The sequence below is a fragment of the Saimiri boliviensis genome, chromosome 12 (assembly GCF_048565385.1).
Source record: "Saimiri boliviensis isolate mSaiBol1 chromosome 12, mSaiBol1.pri, whole genome shotgun sequence".
NCBI lineage: Eukaryota > Metazoa > Chordata > Mammalia > Primates > Cebidae > Saimiri > Saimiri boliviensis.
In genome coordinates, this window is record NC_133460.1 from 38,992,833 (window position 1) to 39,008,818 (window position 15,986).

The 15,986-nt window shown below is 42.6% G+C and overlaps 1 protein-coding gene across 6 annotated transcripts in view; it reads right to left on the reverse strand.

The window, feature by feature from the left end:
- Window positions 1-15,986, reverse strand: part of FAM13C (family with sequence similarity 13 member C) — a 121,060-nt gene that overhangs the window by 36,657 nt on the left and 68,417 nt on the right. For all 6 annotated transcript variants that reach the window (XM_010339343.3, XM_010339342.3, XM_010339341.3 and 3 more), the window contains one exon: window positions 8,147-8,231. In XM_010339343.3, coding sequence (XP_010337645.1) covers window positions 8,147-8,231 — 85 coding nt within the window. The remainder of the gene's footprint in view (window positions 1-8,146; window positions 8,232-15,986) is intronic.

The window sequence follows — 15,986 nt, forward strand, 5'->3', positions numbered from 1 at the left end:
GGTAATTGAGAACTCTCTGTATGTTCATTTTTTTGTAAACCTAAACTGTTTTGAAAAATAAACTCTATTAACATTTTTTTTTTTTGTAATGACTATAAGGCTACTGGTTAAAAGCCTGGGCTCTGAAGTCAGAGGCTTGGGCTTAGTCTGTGATACTACTTGTTGGCAGTTGTTATATCCTTGGCCCGGCAAGTCTCTTCAAATTCAGAATTCTCATTTGTAAACAGCTAAAGTCAAATACAGTCAAGTATAATAGCACAGTACTTGGTCTAATGTAAAAAGTTAATTTAAAAAAATTAAATAACTACCTGGCATTTTGGGCTGTAGGACTGATATTTTCCTTCCTATAATGCAGTTAGAGAAGTGACCTCAGAGAATTACACTGTCACCTATACATTTTGAAATCAATTTTTAAAAATGCTTTTCTTGGAAAACAAGGGGTTAATGTGAAGCTCCCTTCTTCATAGATTATGAAGATGGTTATTAAAGCATCACAGAAAAATTATTAATAGTAGGTAACTTTTCTGGCCAAGTTATGTCATCGGTTTAGCACAGGACAGATTTTATTGTTACAAATGTAGTTCCAAATACAATAGGTGGTATTTATTCAGCCATCAGCTCTAAAGATTATTGCTGTTATAAATACCTTTTGCTTAGGGGAATAAGTGTAATGTCAATTACATGCAAGATTCTAGATGGGACCTAGGGAATGAACAATACAAAATGTCATTTCCACTCCCTGGAAGTAGTTAGAAATTATGATAGAATATATATTCAAAGACAAATGTAAGCATTATCAACTGGAGGAAAGGAGGCATGGCTCTGAGTACAGAAAGAATGCCCAGCTTTTAACATAAAGACAGCTGACATTTATGGAGCATTTACCACAGGGATGAGCTAAGACCTTCATATGTATTATACCATGCCATTCTCACAACAATCCTAGGAATTAGATAGTATGCTTTCTCCCATTTTAAAGAAAAGGAAACTGAAGAGGATGAGAGAGTAAAAAACCTGTCCAAAATCACCCAAGTAGCATGAAGTTCTGTAAGGAATTATCTTTAAGAGCAAGGCAGAGCCTTCTGTAAAGTGCAGAGTTGAATTAATATCTTAAGAAATTAATTCAGTGCCAATCCTTGCAAGTGCACCCTGGATGAATCTTGTTTTACATTTTAGAAACGGCATGGAAGAGGAAATTTTTAAACAAGCTTTGGTATGAAAATATATCTGGGTTTTCAAGAAGTCTATGCAAGATTTTCATACCAAAGATTATTTTAAAACAAAACTGAATGATGATTGGGCCATGTTTTGCAATGGATACAAAGTTCACTTAATATGCAACTAAGAGCAGAGATTAATTCCTGTCTTTATGATGGACATGTCAGTACCAATCTTTGCAAATGGGTCCTGGAATAATCTTATTTTACATTTCAGAAATGGCATGGAAAAGGAATTGCAGAATGATAAATCTGAGTTTGCAGATGATGTTAACATTTTTCAGAGTAAAATACTAAGCAACCACAGGAACAACCTCATGGACCGTGAAGCCGAGGTTCAGCAGTGGCAGATGACTTGCACTGCGGGCCAGTAAGTGATGCTGTTCGAGGAAACAAAGCCAGCTACGCCTAACAAATAACAAGCAGTAAGCTATCGTTTAATCAGGTAAGGGATTTGGGGAGCTCTGATAGAATACACTGATATGACAAAATAAAAAAGCCAGGAAAATACTGTGCATCTCTGGAAAGGGCTTGGAAAACAATCCCACAGGCATAATTATTTCATATTTAGTTTATAAAATGCCCCCGTTCCCATTTTCAGGTATGAATTCATTTCTTTTTAAATTGAAATAATTGTAGATTCACATGCTGCTGTAAGAAATTAATAAGAGATCCCTTGTTTACTTGGCCCAGTTTCTTCCAGTGTGACATTCTACAAAATTATAGTACCTCTGCTGATATTTACAAATAAAATTATAGTCTTTGACTCCATGTGGAATGCAGTTCAGGTAAATACACATCAACTGAGGCACAGGGACCTAGAGACGGATTAGATCAGAGGAGACAAAATTACAGAAACAGAGGGGCTGTAACAAATAAACCAGCTACAAATCTAGTGCTCTTCAGTCTGACAAGACAAAGTCAGGGATGGATTTTTTAAAATGACTTTCAAGACACATTAATTACATAGAGGGCATTTAGACCAGCTATATACTTCATTCCAAATTCTAGAATATTAGAACTGTGGGGACTTACCATTTAAGCTGGATGGTAAATAGCATAGGGATGAAGAGTTTAACCTGTGCAGTCAGAGTGGGGAAAGCCCTACTACCACTTCCTCACTTTTCACCCAACCTCCCTCTACTCAGCAGCTTTGGGCCCTTCAGCCTGTCTATTAGTCTGTTTTCATGCTGCTGATAAAGACATACCCATATAAAGACTGGGCAATTTATAAAAGAAAGAGGTTTATTGGACTCACAGTTCTACATGGTTGGGGAAGCCTCACAATAATGACAGAAGGTGAAAAGCTTGTCTCACATGGTGGCAGACAAGAGAAGAGAGCTTGTGCAGGAGAACTCCCCTTTTTAAACCCATCAGACCTCATGAGACTTATTCACTATCACGAGAACAGCATGGGAAAGACCTGCACCCACGATTCAATTACCTCTAACCAGGTCCCTACCACAACATGTGGGAATTCAAGATGAGATTTGGGTGGGAACCATATCACCAGTTACATCTCCAAGTTTATTTCCTCATCTTTAATCTGATGGTGATAATGAAAACTATATCATGGAGTACTTGTGAAGAATAAGAAAATCCATCAACTAATGCCTGTTGCAGATACAGAGATCATTGTTAGCTAATGTTGATGTTATTCACTTAAAAGCTTTTAAAGCAAAGGTTTCTGAACTTCAGCACTGTTACTATTCAGCACTATTGGACCAGATAACAATTTGATGAGGGAGAGAGGTGGTCCCGTGCATTTCAGGAAGGAGAGAGGTGGTCCCGTGCATTTCAGGATGTTTGACAGAATTCCTGGCCTCTACTCACCAGATGCCAGGAGTGCCCACCCCCTCTTTGTAACCAGTTGTTTCTCTAGATACTGCCAAATATCCTGTGGTGGGGGGCGGGGGGGGGCAGAAAATAGACCCCAATTGAAAACCTCTATTTTTTTTTTTTTTTTTTTTTTTTGAGACGGAGTTTCGCTCTTGTTACCCAGGCTGGAGTGCAATGGCGCGATCTCGGCTCACCGCAACCTCCGCCTCCTAGGTTCAGGCAATTCTCCTGCCTCAGCCTCCTGAGTAGCTGGGATTACAGGCACGTGCCACCATGCCCAGCTAATTTTTTGTATTTTTAGTAGAGACGGGGTTTCACCATGTTGACCAGGATGGTCTCGATCTCTTGACCTCGTGATCCACCCGCCTCGGCCTCCCAAAGTGCTGGGATTACAAGCTTGAGCCACCGCGCCCAGCTGAAAACCTCTATTTTAAAAGAACCAACTTAAGACAAATAAGTGAAGTACTACTTTCCATAATGGTAGCCATTTTTCAGCTGGTACATCCTAAATATATATAAAGGCTCTAGAAGGTTTTACAAGTCTCTGTCTCTGTCTGTCTGTCTGTCTCTCTCTCTCTCTCTCTCTCTCTCTCTCTCTCTCTCTCACACACACACACACACACACACACACACACACACACACCATAATGAATTAAGTTTCTAACTGGAAATTCTGTGCCCTTCTGAGGTTGAATGAAGATCGCCTCTTACTGACTTTCAAAGACTATCTGGCCCCACATAGGCTGAAATATCAAGTTATATGGATAATCAGATGCTCCTAGAAGGATACCTGAAAATGCTTTCCTGTTCTAGAAATCCATTTGTAAATTGCACCCGTAGCAGGAACATATTTCATGTCAACCCTGGAGTGGTACCATGTTCTATAAAGTATTACCGAACCTCCTTATACTTCAGAATCACACAGGGAGCTTTTCCAATGTGGGGATTCTCAAACCTCATCTTTATGTTTTAATTTTTCATTTTAAGGTAGGGATTTCAGACATCTGTAAGTTTAGTAAGCATTTCCAACTAGTTAAAAGTTTCTGGTCAAGGGGACAGTGTCTGGAAATATGAACAAAAAAGTCAGGTCCTGGATGACTCTGACCTACGTCAACTTCAACTTTGGAAGAGACCTATAGATAATGCAGAATCTGCATGAGAATAATTGTAGACTGTAAATAGACATACGACATTAGTGTCTTACCTAAATTGAAAGTTCAACTTGAAAATCAAGATTTTAGAAAAATACAATAAAGTACTGCTATGGAATTATTATTTCTAGTAACAGGTATCCAGTTATCTATGGTTACAGTTTTTGCTAAAACTCCAAACCATCATACATCCCTGGTCAGACAGAACAAAGGTTATTATGCTGAGTCATGTAGAACATGGACAGTCCTTCTGCACACTTTAAAATGACAAGCAGTTGACAAGACAATCCTCATTCCATTTTCCATTCAACCACATCAGAATAGGTACTTACCAATTCCATGCTGGAAATATTTACTTCAGCTATAAGAAGATATTGACAGAGTTACAGGTATTTTAAGCCTATTATGTGGGTTTCTGCCTTAGTCATTTCTGGCTGCTATAACAAATTATCATAGACTGAGTGGCTTATAAACAAGAGAAATTTATCTCTCACAGTTCTGCAGGCTGGAAATCCAAGAGCAGGTGCCAGCCTGGTGGACTTCTGATGAGAGCTCTCTTCCAGTTAACAGGGGGCCGACTTCTTATAGCCTCACATGGAAGAAAGGGCAAGCTAGCTCTCTGGACTCTTATGAGGGGACTAATCCCATGGCCTAATCACCTTCCAAAGGTCCCAACTCCAAATATCATCACATTGGAAATTATATGTCAACAGACATTTTAATAAATTGTTGGGAAAGCACAAAGATTCAGACTCACGGGTTGTGGTTTGCAATCTATAAGTTGGGCCAACTGTCCTGGAATACCTGGAAGTGAATATTTCCTAGCATGTGGGACATTTAGTGCTAAAAGTAGGACAAATCTGTGCAAACCGAGCCAGTTCATTACCCTTTGTATGTCCCCAAGCTGCCTTGCAGCTGATTTCTTCCCCATGATTTTTCTCTAAGGGCCTTGATATCTCAAATCTGTCTATATCCCCATCCTACTCACTCCCAACCTGTGGACTTTCTCCTCTTGAAATAAGTAGATGGAGCCAACTGGCCACAGACCCTGAGTTATAAGTCCCACGTGACCTGTGAGCATTTTCCTGTTGGCAAAATTGAGGTAGAGCAGAGTCAGAGAGACCTTGACATTCTGTCTCAATTCAAGACACTGTCCACTTGACCAGTGTGGTTCCATTATGTGGGAGTATTTATGAAATACACAGGTTCCCGGACTTTCATCTCAGACAGTCTAGAGAGGATGCCAGAAAATCTCCATGTTGGAAAAGCTTCCTGGTAATTACAATCTGTAAGAAGGTTCTGGAACAGTATCTAGAATAGTGTCCCCAGGGGTGCCATAAAGTGTGTTCTTGCTGCATATCCAGTTTACAGCTGGGTGTTTAGGACAGGAGAGTATGTCAAGTATCTTACGAGGTGGAACTGATCTTAGTAACCCATAAACTCAAGTAAAAGCCAATCAAGTCTATAGTGAATTTGAAACCTACTACATCACGTGAATTTATACTTATGAATGTTTGCTATTTATGGTTAAGTGGCAGCATAATATTATATCTGGGTATTCTTATAAAAATCACTTGTTGGATAGTGTCCATGTTATTGACATCAACAATTACTAATTGAATTTTTACAACAATTATCATTTGAATATTTATATACATGTAAGGTTAGGGATAATGTTAGATATTAAGAAAGAGAAGACTATTTTTAAGCTTCTATAATCTTTTGTAGACTTTTAGCCATCTGTGTTCATATAATACAATCACCCTCTCATCAGAACTAACATGAAAAAATCTAATGTTTTAAGGGGTCCAAAGATCATTCTAGAAATCCATCCCTGAGTTAAGAACCATGGATCTAAGAATAAATTTCTTCCCTGAGTGATGCATGGATTAGAAAATGCATGACCTTCCTATAAGAGCGCACCTTAGAAGCCAATGAGACCAAACTATCCCATAATTTAAGTCACAAAGGCATCTTAAAAATGCCTGTCACTTTGTAGTGATAAATGAAGAGACCATAGGTCCCTGAAAACATCAGTTTTATAGATGTCTCTACAGTCTAGTTTTCTAGATTGTCTGGGGAGAGCTCTGAGACATTTCAGATTCCTCTACAGTTTGGAAAATCCAGCATGCAACCCACAAGCCTCCCCTCTAAAACACCTTCTGCACATCTTTGCCATTTGATATTTAACATGGAATGTATTACTAGCTCCTCTGTGTGAGCAATCCCTGCATAAATCCTGTATTTATTTTTATTTTATAACAAGTAGTAATAAGCTTATACAAAATATTGCCCATGCCAAATGAGAAAATCCAAAACGATTCTTAATTGTTGGGAAGACACATAAAAGTCATGATGAAGAAGAAGAAATGTATCCATATCCAACATGCAACAAATATTTTACTGAACACTTGACAAAGTGTTCAGCATAGTTAATCCAAATAACTCAACAGTTAACTTCTACTTGGCTTGAGACTTCTTTATGTGTTTTGCATTAAATATGTTGTTTGTTTGCAGGGAGCGGAATATGGTATTGAGGGAAGAAAAGGGATGTTGTCTAAATAATCTGTCTTAAATCACTAATTGGTCTAAGATTGGCTCCTGCTCAATTTTATTCACCACTCATTCAAACATAATGGCCAAAAGAGCAGGAGAGCTCACTGGGCAACAAAGACTACTAACCACCTACATCCTACAACTAACCACCTACATCCATAGGGAAACAATGTACCACTCACCAGCAATGCTACGCTAGGCTTCAGTGTGTTACGATGAATGGTAGTACTTCACAGGTCAGTTTAAGAATATAATATAATGCACAAAAAGTACTTAGAACAGTGCCAGGATCATAGAAGTTTTGAATAATCATAGTAACTACTACTAGTAGCTATTATATGCTACCATTATTAATACACATTCCAACACTGGAGAGTACTGATTTGCCTGCTTAGACTATGTGGGTTTGTTTTCTTTCTTGTTTTCTTTTCTTCTCTTAAAAATGTTTAAAATTGTTTATTTTTAATTTGTGTGGGCACACAGTAGGTGTATATATTCATGAGATCAGCTTTCAACAGGAGTATCTAAAATGTAGTATTGCTAATGGTACTGAAACAGATTACCTTTGTAAATCTTTTCCTTCAACTCCTAGAGACTAAGGACCTCTCATGAAGAAAGCTCACCTAAGTCTATTTCTATCATTCATTTGGAAATGAGTCTGCAAGCCTATGACCTCTTCATGTTAGAAAACATAATTTGTGCTCTCACTTAAAAAATTAGTGTTTCTTTCCTCTCCAAATATTCCTGGGAAGATTAATTTGCCCGCTGTTGGCTAGCCAATCTACCATCCCAGAATTAAAGCCAGAGAGACTAACAGAAAATTGAGACCCAGTTTGGGACTTTCTGACAAGGAAATTAATGAAAAAAACAATGGAGATATAACAAGGCAATACAGGATCAGAACGAGCTATTGGTGGAGCACTCATCCCCATTTTTCCTGCATGAGTGGATCATCTTAGAAGCAGTTAACAGTGGAAAGGAAGCAGCAGTGTGGAAACTTCCCCATCCTCAACACATCAAAAAGAAGAGTTTCAAGACAGCACAGATTATCTAGGTCCAGTAATATAAAATAAGCATAGCACTCATTTGTCCCAGGAGACCAAATGGGAAAATGAAGACTAGAAGTTGTGATGGGTACTTTCACCTGACACCCATTTGCGTAAGTGTGTCTCTTGGTCCCAGCTCCACAGCTCTATGCTACAGCAAATCCCAATTCTTCTTACTCCCCCTCAGCTCCTCTGGGACAACTGAGAAACACCTTTGGGGCTTTCATGTTGCCCCAGGCACCATTTTCCCTCAGGGGCTCAGGCTGATTGTGAAGCAGCAAGAGACTGAACTCCCGTTAAGAGTACAATCTGGGACAACCCCCAGCCTTGCTCTTACCTGCAGAATCCACCCCATCAGCAGGCACACTCTGGGTCGATGCTGGGGCTGGGTCCTTGACTCCATGCACCTGAGCAGCTTCTTCCTGGTTTGTTAAAAATGCAGAGCACAGATCAGATTCAAGGGCTTGGAGCTTCAGCAAGGAATTCTGCCAGCAAAAGCAGAACATGAGGCCAGCTGAGTAGATGCCTAGCACACAACGGTGCGTCTGCAGCTCCTGCAAGCACCTTCCTCCACTGCCTGGCAGGAAGGGGTGGTGACAACAGCTGCTTTAGGGAAAGAACTGGTTGTGCCAGAATCATATGCGCATCATTCCACCTGCAGGCTGTTTCTGCCTTGTTTAAATCCTAACGTATATGGCTTATCTGTGACACATGGGACTCGTGATTTCGTCAGCAAGAGACGCTGCATCTGAAGAACCAATCTGAAAAGATATCTGCTTCCCGGGTGCTTGAGGCTTTACGCTTTGCAAGAGTTTCATTCACTGTGCTGACATCAGGAAGCAGAGGACATTAGGTCCCTCCCAGGCTACCATTCATAAAAGCCACCGTCCCTCCAAGGCAAAGACTGCAGCAAACCGCAGTGTACAAAGAGTTACTGCAGCAGAGGCTGCCTGGCATCTGGGAGGGAGGGGCTTTGAGGCTCCTTAATCCACATCTGCGTGTGTGTGTGTGTGTGTGTGTGTGTGTGTCTTCTAAAGTTACTTCTCTCACATGAGAACAGGGGGAGAGAAGAGGGTGGAGGGAGATGACCTTGGTCATTTAGCATAACCCAGCAACTGAGGGAGAAGCAATTTATCTTTCACAGCCCTCAGCATAACCTCCCACCCACTTTCTTTATTTCTCATTTTAAATTTCTCCCATGATTCTTAATAAGAACAAAGTCATACAGACTGACGCATGCATCCTGCCATGATGCAGATGCCAGCAAATTAATTCCCCCGACCAGGTGAAAGTGAGTCAGCCTGAATCCCTGGCCAGGCTCTCTCCCTCTCCACAAGAAGGTTCTGCAAGTCTCAGCTGCTCTTTTACCCTCCCAGCTCCAGCAGGGGTGGGCACCAGGAGCAGAGGAGCAGAGTCACTGGTCCTTTCCCTGGTAGGACCCTCCAACACACACAGGCACACACACACACCTACTCACACCCTACCCTCTGCATATCCTTTTCCCTACACAGCATCACGCCCACTCCACAGCCTCACCCCTGCCACATACACACCCTCATCCTCTACTACAAACACACACACACACACACACACTCAGTCCCTAGTGCTCACCTCCATCCTACATGTAATCTCATACCTACCCCTCACCTACTCCACACAGACCCTCATACCAAACCTCCATACTTTCATTCCTACTCCCCACACCTACAAACACCCCACCTTCCACATACACACACTCTTCCCCCACACACACCTCTGACTCTCACATCCAGCCCTGGAAACCTCCAGCCTACTCCACACATACCCAGGCACACCCACCCACCGCCCCCAACACATACCCACATCCAACCCCCATGCCTTCACATGCTATTACACACACCCCTGCTACATGCACACCTTCACAGCTTTCCTCACATAAACATCCACGAACATATCTCACACCCCAATTCCTCCCTTCCATGCAGGACCACGTCCTAAGCACATCCCTGATCCATTCCATTGATGTGAGTATGAACCTACAGTAGTGTTTTAAAAGCTGTTTGCTGAGGGATGTCTAAAATCTATTGTCTCATCATCATTCTGAAAGCAGCAGGTGCCTAGGCAAGTTCAGGATCTGCCATGCCCAGAGACAGGGCGGGATCCAGCACAGACCTCCTAAAAGCTGCGGCCTGAGAGTCCATAGCTCACATGAAGCACCTGTGTAAGACCAGGACATTTTTTTGGCTTCCTCCTCTGTTCTGGGATGTTTTCCTAGTAGTTGAGTGTGGAACCGATAACTGAGGTTGTTGACAGGAGCTGCAGAAGGAGCAGGGACACCAAGTTTCTGGGAGGATTTAGTATTCAGTAAACAAGCCGCTGGGAGGCAAACAGAAAGATTCCAGGGAAGTTTCCTACTGCAGGACATAGGAAATCAGTGGCCTCTCAAAAAGAGCAAAACTACTCTGAAGATTAACAAAACGCCATGGGAATGTAAATGGTGCTGCCACTATGCAAAACAGCCTGATGGACTCCCAAAATATTAAAAATAGAATTACCATATAATCCAGCAATTTCATTGCTGAGTATCTAGCCAAAACAATTGGAAGCAGGTACTTGAACAGATATTCAAGTACCCATGCTCATGGCAGCATTACTCGCAATAACCAAGAAGTGTGTTTGGCATGAAATTGTGTCTTTTCAAAATTTATATGTCAAAGCCCTAACCCCCAATGATACTGTATTTGAAGATAGCCCCTTTAAAGAGGTAATTAGGGTTAGATGAGGAACAGACACCAGGGAGATAGAAAGAAGGACATGTGAAGACACAATCAGAAGGCAACCGTCTGCAAGCCAAGGAGAGAGGCTCAGGAGGAATCAACCCTGCTGGCACCTTGATCGTGGACTTCCAGTCTCTAGAACTGTGAAAAAAGAATACATTTCTGTTGTTTAAGCTTCCAAGTCTGTGGTATTTGTCATGGAAGACCTAACAGACTAACACAAGGTGGATGCAGCTCAAGTGTCCATGAGCAGATGAATGGAAATAGAATGTGGTTATGGACATACAATGGAACATTGTCTGGCATTCAAAAGGAAGGCATTCTGACACAGGCTACATGCTACAACATGTATAAACTTTGAGGACATTATGCTAACTGAAATAAGCCAGTCACAAAAGGAAAAATACTGTATACTCCCACCGGCATAAGGTATTTAGTAAAATTCATCATAGCTGGGAGTGGTGGCTTAAGCCTGTAAATCCCAGCACTTTGGGAGGCTAAGGCAGGCAGATCACTTGAGTCCAGGAGGTTGAGACCAGCCTGGCCAACGTGGGGAAACCTCATCTGTACTAAAAATACAAAAATTAGCTGGGTGTGGTGGCACATGCCTGTAATTTCAGCTGCTTAAGATGCTCGCTGAAGCACAAGAATCACTTGAACCCGGGAGGTGGAGGTTGTAGTGTGCCAAGATTGCACCACTGCACTCTAGCCTGGGCAACAGAGCAAGACTTCATCTCAAAAAACACTATATATATATATATATATATATATATATATATATATATATATATATTTATTTATTTATATATATATATTCATCAAGACAGAAAGTCGAATGGTGGTTACCAAGGGCTGTTGCTGGGGGATGGGACACAGGGAGGAGATGGGAGCTATTGTTTAATGAGTACAGAGTTTTATATTGGAAAGATGAAAAAAGTTCTGGGGTGGATGGTAGTGACAGTTGCAGAACAGTGTGACTGTACCTAATGCCACTGAACTACACACTTAAAAATGGTTAAATGGTGGCTGGGTGTGGTGGCTCACACTTGTAATCCCAGAACTTTGGGAGGCCAAGGCAGGTGGATCACCTGAGGTCAGGAGTTGGAGACCAGCCTGACCAACATGGTGAAACCTGTCTCTGTGAAAAATATAAAAATTAGCCAGGCATAGTGGTACACACCTGTAATTCCAGCTACTCAGGAGGCTGAGGCACGAGAATCGCTTGAACACGGGAGGTGGAGATTGCAGTGAGCCAAGATTGCACCATTGTACTCCAGCCTGGGCAATAGAGGAAGACTCTATTTAAAAAAAAAAAAGTTAAGCCAGACACAGTGGCTCATGACCGTAATCCCAGCTTTGAGAGTCCTAGGTGGTTGAATCACCTGAGGTCAGGAGTTCGATACCAGCCTGACCAATATGGTGAAACCTCGTCTCTACAAAAATACAAATATTAGCCAGGCATGGTGGCAGGTGCCTGTAGTCCCAGTTACTCAAGGAGGCTGAGACAGGAGAGTTGCTTGAACCCGGGAGGTAGAGGTTGCTGTGATTCGAGATGGCACCATTGCACTCTAGCCTGGGTGACAGAGTGAGATTCCGTCTCAAAACAAAGTTAAATGGTAAATTTTAGATGAGATATATTTTAACAAGTTTTTAAAAATGAATGAAAGGTAAAGTAAAAAGAATGGCTGGCATTCTTTCTTTAACCTTACATTTCATTCTTTTTTTTTTTTAAATTGTAGAACCAGCTGCCTGTCTCAGATTTGTAAGTGCTCTTACATATTATGCAAAACAGAAGAGGGCATAGCCTTCAGGTTCCCATAGAACCAGAGGGAATGTCAGCTTTGCTACATACTATATGTCTGACTTCGGCGAAGCATCCTGGTTATTCTGGGTCTTAATGCTCTCTGTAAAAAGAGGCAGTGGTAACAACAACAATGGTACCTGCTCTAAGGAATGCTCTCAGAATTAAACAAGGGAAATCATGGAAAGCTGGAAAGCACTTCGCAGCACACCAACATGTGGCAAACACTCAAGGACTGGATTCTGTGGTTAGTATGACTATCTCCAAACCCCAAAGGCTGCCAGACAGAGCTCTGGCCATGTGGCAAGGCCATGCTCCACACTGGCACTGAGCCCTTGACTCATCACTTTACCTCCCAGGATCTTATTTCTGCACCTGCCTATCAAGGACCTCAGGATACATGACTTCTAAGCCCCCTTACAACTTTAAAGGGAAGAAAAGCAAACAGGCGAACGGACTGGAGATGGATGCACAGATCTGGCAATGGAGTGGGTGCTTAGACTGTGTGTGTGAAACGGAACCAAATGTTGAGACAACACAAATAGGTTTCAAAGAATGTCACTGCATAGGAGTTCACATTCAGAGATCTCTGGACTCCCATAGGGAGAGAGGTATAATGCCATGACCCAGGTATAATGCCATGACCCATACTTTTATGGCTAAAAGTATCCATTGGCCGCTGGGCACAGTGGCTCACTCCTGTAATCCCAGCACTTTGGGAGGCCGAGGCACGTGGACGATTTGAGGTCAGGAGTTCAAGACCAGCCTAGCCAACATGGTGAATCCCTGTCTCTACTAAAAATACAAAACCTTAACCAGGTATGGTGGCACACACCTGTAATCCCAGCTACTTGGTGGCTGGGGCATGAGAATTGCTTGAACCCAGGAGGTGGCAGCTGCAGTGAGCCAAGATTATACCATTGCATTCCAGACTGGGCAACAGGGTAAGACCCTGTCAAAAAAAAAAGGAAAAGAAGCATCCACGGTTGTTCTCATCCATCTTCCTCTGCCATTTTCTCCCTTACTTGTATTCACACTGAGCAAGACTCTGAGTGCCAAAGGAGATCTAGCTGATTCCTTACTGAGCTATTAGATAGGACTAAGCTTAGAGTATTGAGGAAGAAATTAAGTAGCAAATGACAAAAGATGAAGGTCTGGAGAAACAAGATCTCCAGGTAGAAGGGAAAACAAACTGTTGTAACTGGAAGACAAGAAGGCAAAGTGGAAGCAACTCTGCAGACCAGCTGTTCTCAGTAATATTCCTTCCCACCCCACAGCCACCCATGACCTAAGGACAGCCTGCCTTTCATCACCATGGGTGACTAGTAAGTCCTCCTGAACAGAGGGCAGGGACTTGGACACGCTGTGTGGGATGGGTCCATGAAGAGATACCTGTCTTGAGGATCAAGAAACCCAGGACAAGGGGGCAGGGAGACCTGTCTATGAGTAATCTACGCTAGCAGTCCCCAGCCTTTTTGGCACCAGGGACTGGTTTTGTGGAAGACAATTTTTCCGTAGGGGATTGTTTTGGGATGAAACTGTTCCACCTCAGATCATGAGGCATTAGATTCTCATAAAGAGTGCACAACATAGATTTCTCACTTGTGCAGTTCACAATAGGGTCCATGCTCCTGAGAATCTAATGCTGCCTCTAATCTAACAGGAGGTGAAGCTCAGGCAGTAATGCTCGCTGCCCACTGCTCATCTCCGGCTGTGCAGCCCGGTTTCTAACAGGCTATGGGCCAGTACTAGTCTATGGCCCTAGGGTTAGAGACCCCGATCTATACCACCGCCACATATATGTCCTTCAGTGGATGGTTGACCTGTCCTACTAGGTCTGAGCCCTGCAGAGCCACCCCAAGAAGGCTTAGGGACAGCTTGCAGTGCATGGGCAGAGTTTGTGTCCACCTTGCAGATGTAAGGCCACATATGCAGCTCCACATGGAAATCCAGACAGCTTTCCATGCAAAAGAGCTGCACTAGGCTCTGCAGTATGAGGCTATTAGCTATTATGGGGCTTCCAGTCTAGTGGGGAGATTACTAATAAGCAAGCAAACAAATCAACCAGTCATGACAGTGATTGTCATGGGCTTTGGAGGAAAGAAACAGCAAGCCCAGGGAGAGAGTGGCTAACCACCCATTACACTTCCATCAGCTCGCCTTAGTGACCTTTAATGCTGGAACATGCTTTTCCCTCTGCAGAAAGATGAAGGACCCTTCATTCCAGGTCCTAGTAAAGCGCCACCTCAACTCAGCCCTCTCTGACAGGACTTCCACCCCTACCAGGCCACCTCCCCGAGCCCATCACTCAGGACCAGCCTGCTTGTGCTTTTCCTGGCTTATATCCAAAGTCTCCTCAAACGAATGTCTAGAATCTGCAGGAAAATTGAGTAAGGGTTAACAGACCCTGTAAAGAACAATTACCCCCTCTGCTGCTCCAACTATTCCATCTGGTTAAGAAAGAAACCAGAGAGAAGTCTGTGAAACGTAGGTGTGGTTTTCTTTAAAAAGCTAACTTTTCTCTTTTACATAATGGAGAATATGCTACTTGTTTTAGAAAATACTCTACTCATTTTCTCTCCTCTACAATTACTCAGGTCCCACTTTAGTTGGGTTGAAATAGAGAACACCCACACAGGCTGGATGGTTAAATACTATTTTAGGGTGCCTTTGTCTGCAATTCACCAGTTGCTGTTGAGCAGGCACAGCTTACATTTAGTTCGTATGAAGGAGTTTAGTCCTCCTCTCCCATCCTTTTATCTATCCATGAATTGCATATAGATTCCCTATGATGATATGAAGCAAATCAATTTGGAAATCGGCTCAAAACTGGGGACAAGACTAGGTCTCCAAACGTCTCCATTTCTACACACTGCTCTTCTTCCCTGAATTTCCATGTTTCCCAAATATATTCCCACCCACATACATACAACACCCTTCCTTTCCATCTGCTGATTCACCTGCTCTCTGCCCCCTCCCTCCAGGCCCTTCTCAGCTCTAGTTGTTTCACGGTCAAAATCCCATCAAATTATTGAGCCTCTGATTATCTTTTCTCAGCAGGGGGCCCCTAGTGTCTCTTTTAGCATCTTGTTTATTTCCTTCCCAAGGCTCGCCACAATATGTGATTTTGTCTACTTGCTTATTGGCTCTTTTCAGCTCCATAAGAGCTAACATGGTGCCTCCATTGCTTACTGCTGCATCCTAGCGCAATGTGTAGAAAGGAGCCAATCAATAAAAAGCCTCCATTGTATCTGAGTTTTGTTTATCTGGGTCCTTTAGCCAGTATTTGCAGGGGTGGGGAGCAAGGGGTCTCTGAGTATCCAATACTGAGCCCTCCTGCTGCCCTGGTTTAGAAATCTTAAAGTGCTTAAAAATCACAGGAGAGTTACAAAAGATGTGTGCTCCCAGGAAGTGCCCACTCCAGAGATTCTGATTCAGTAGGTCTGAGGCAGGGTCTTTCAACACAGGAAGTCCAAGGTCCCTATTCCCTGGGGCCTTGACACACTATAAATGTCTCAGTTGCCCACTTAGCTTCACTTGCCCCAGGCCAAAAGCTTTCCTCTGAACCCCAGCTCTCTGACTCCCTCATTGCTTTCTTATCCTTCCCTTCCCTTGAGAGC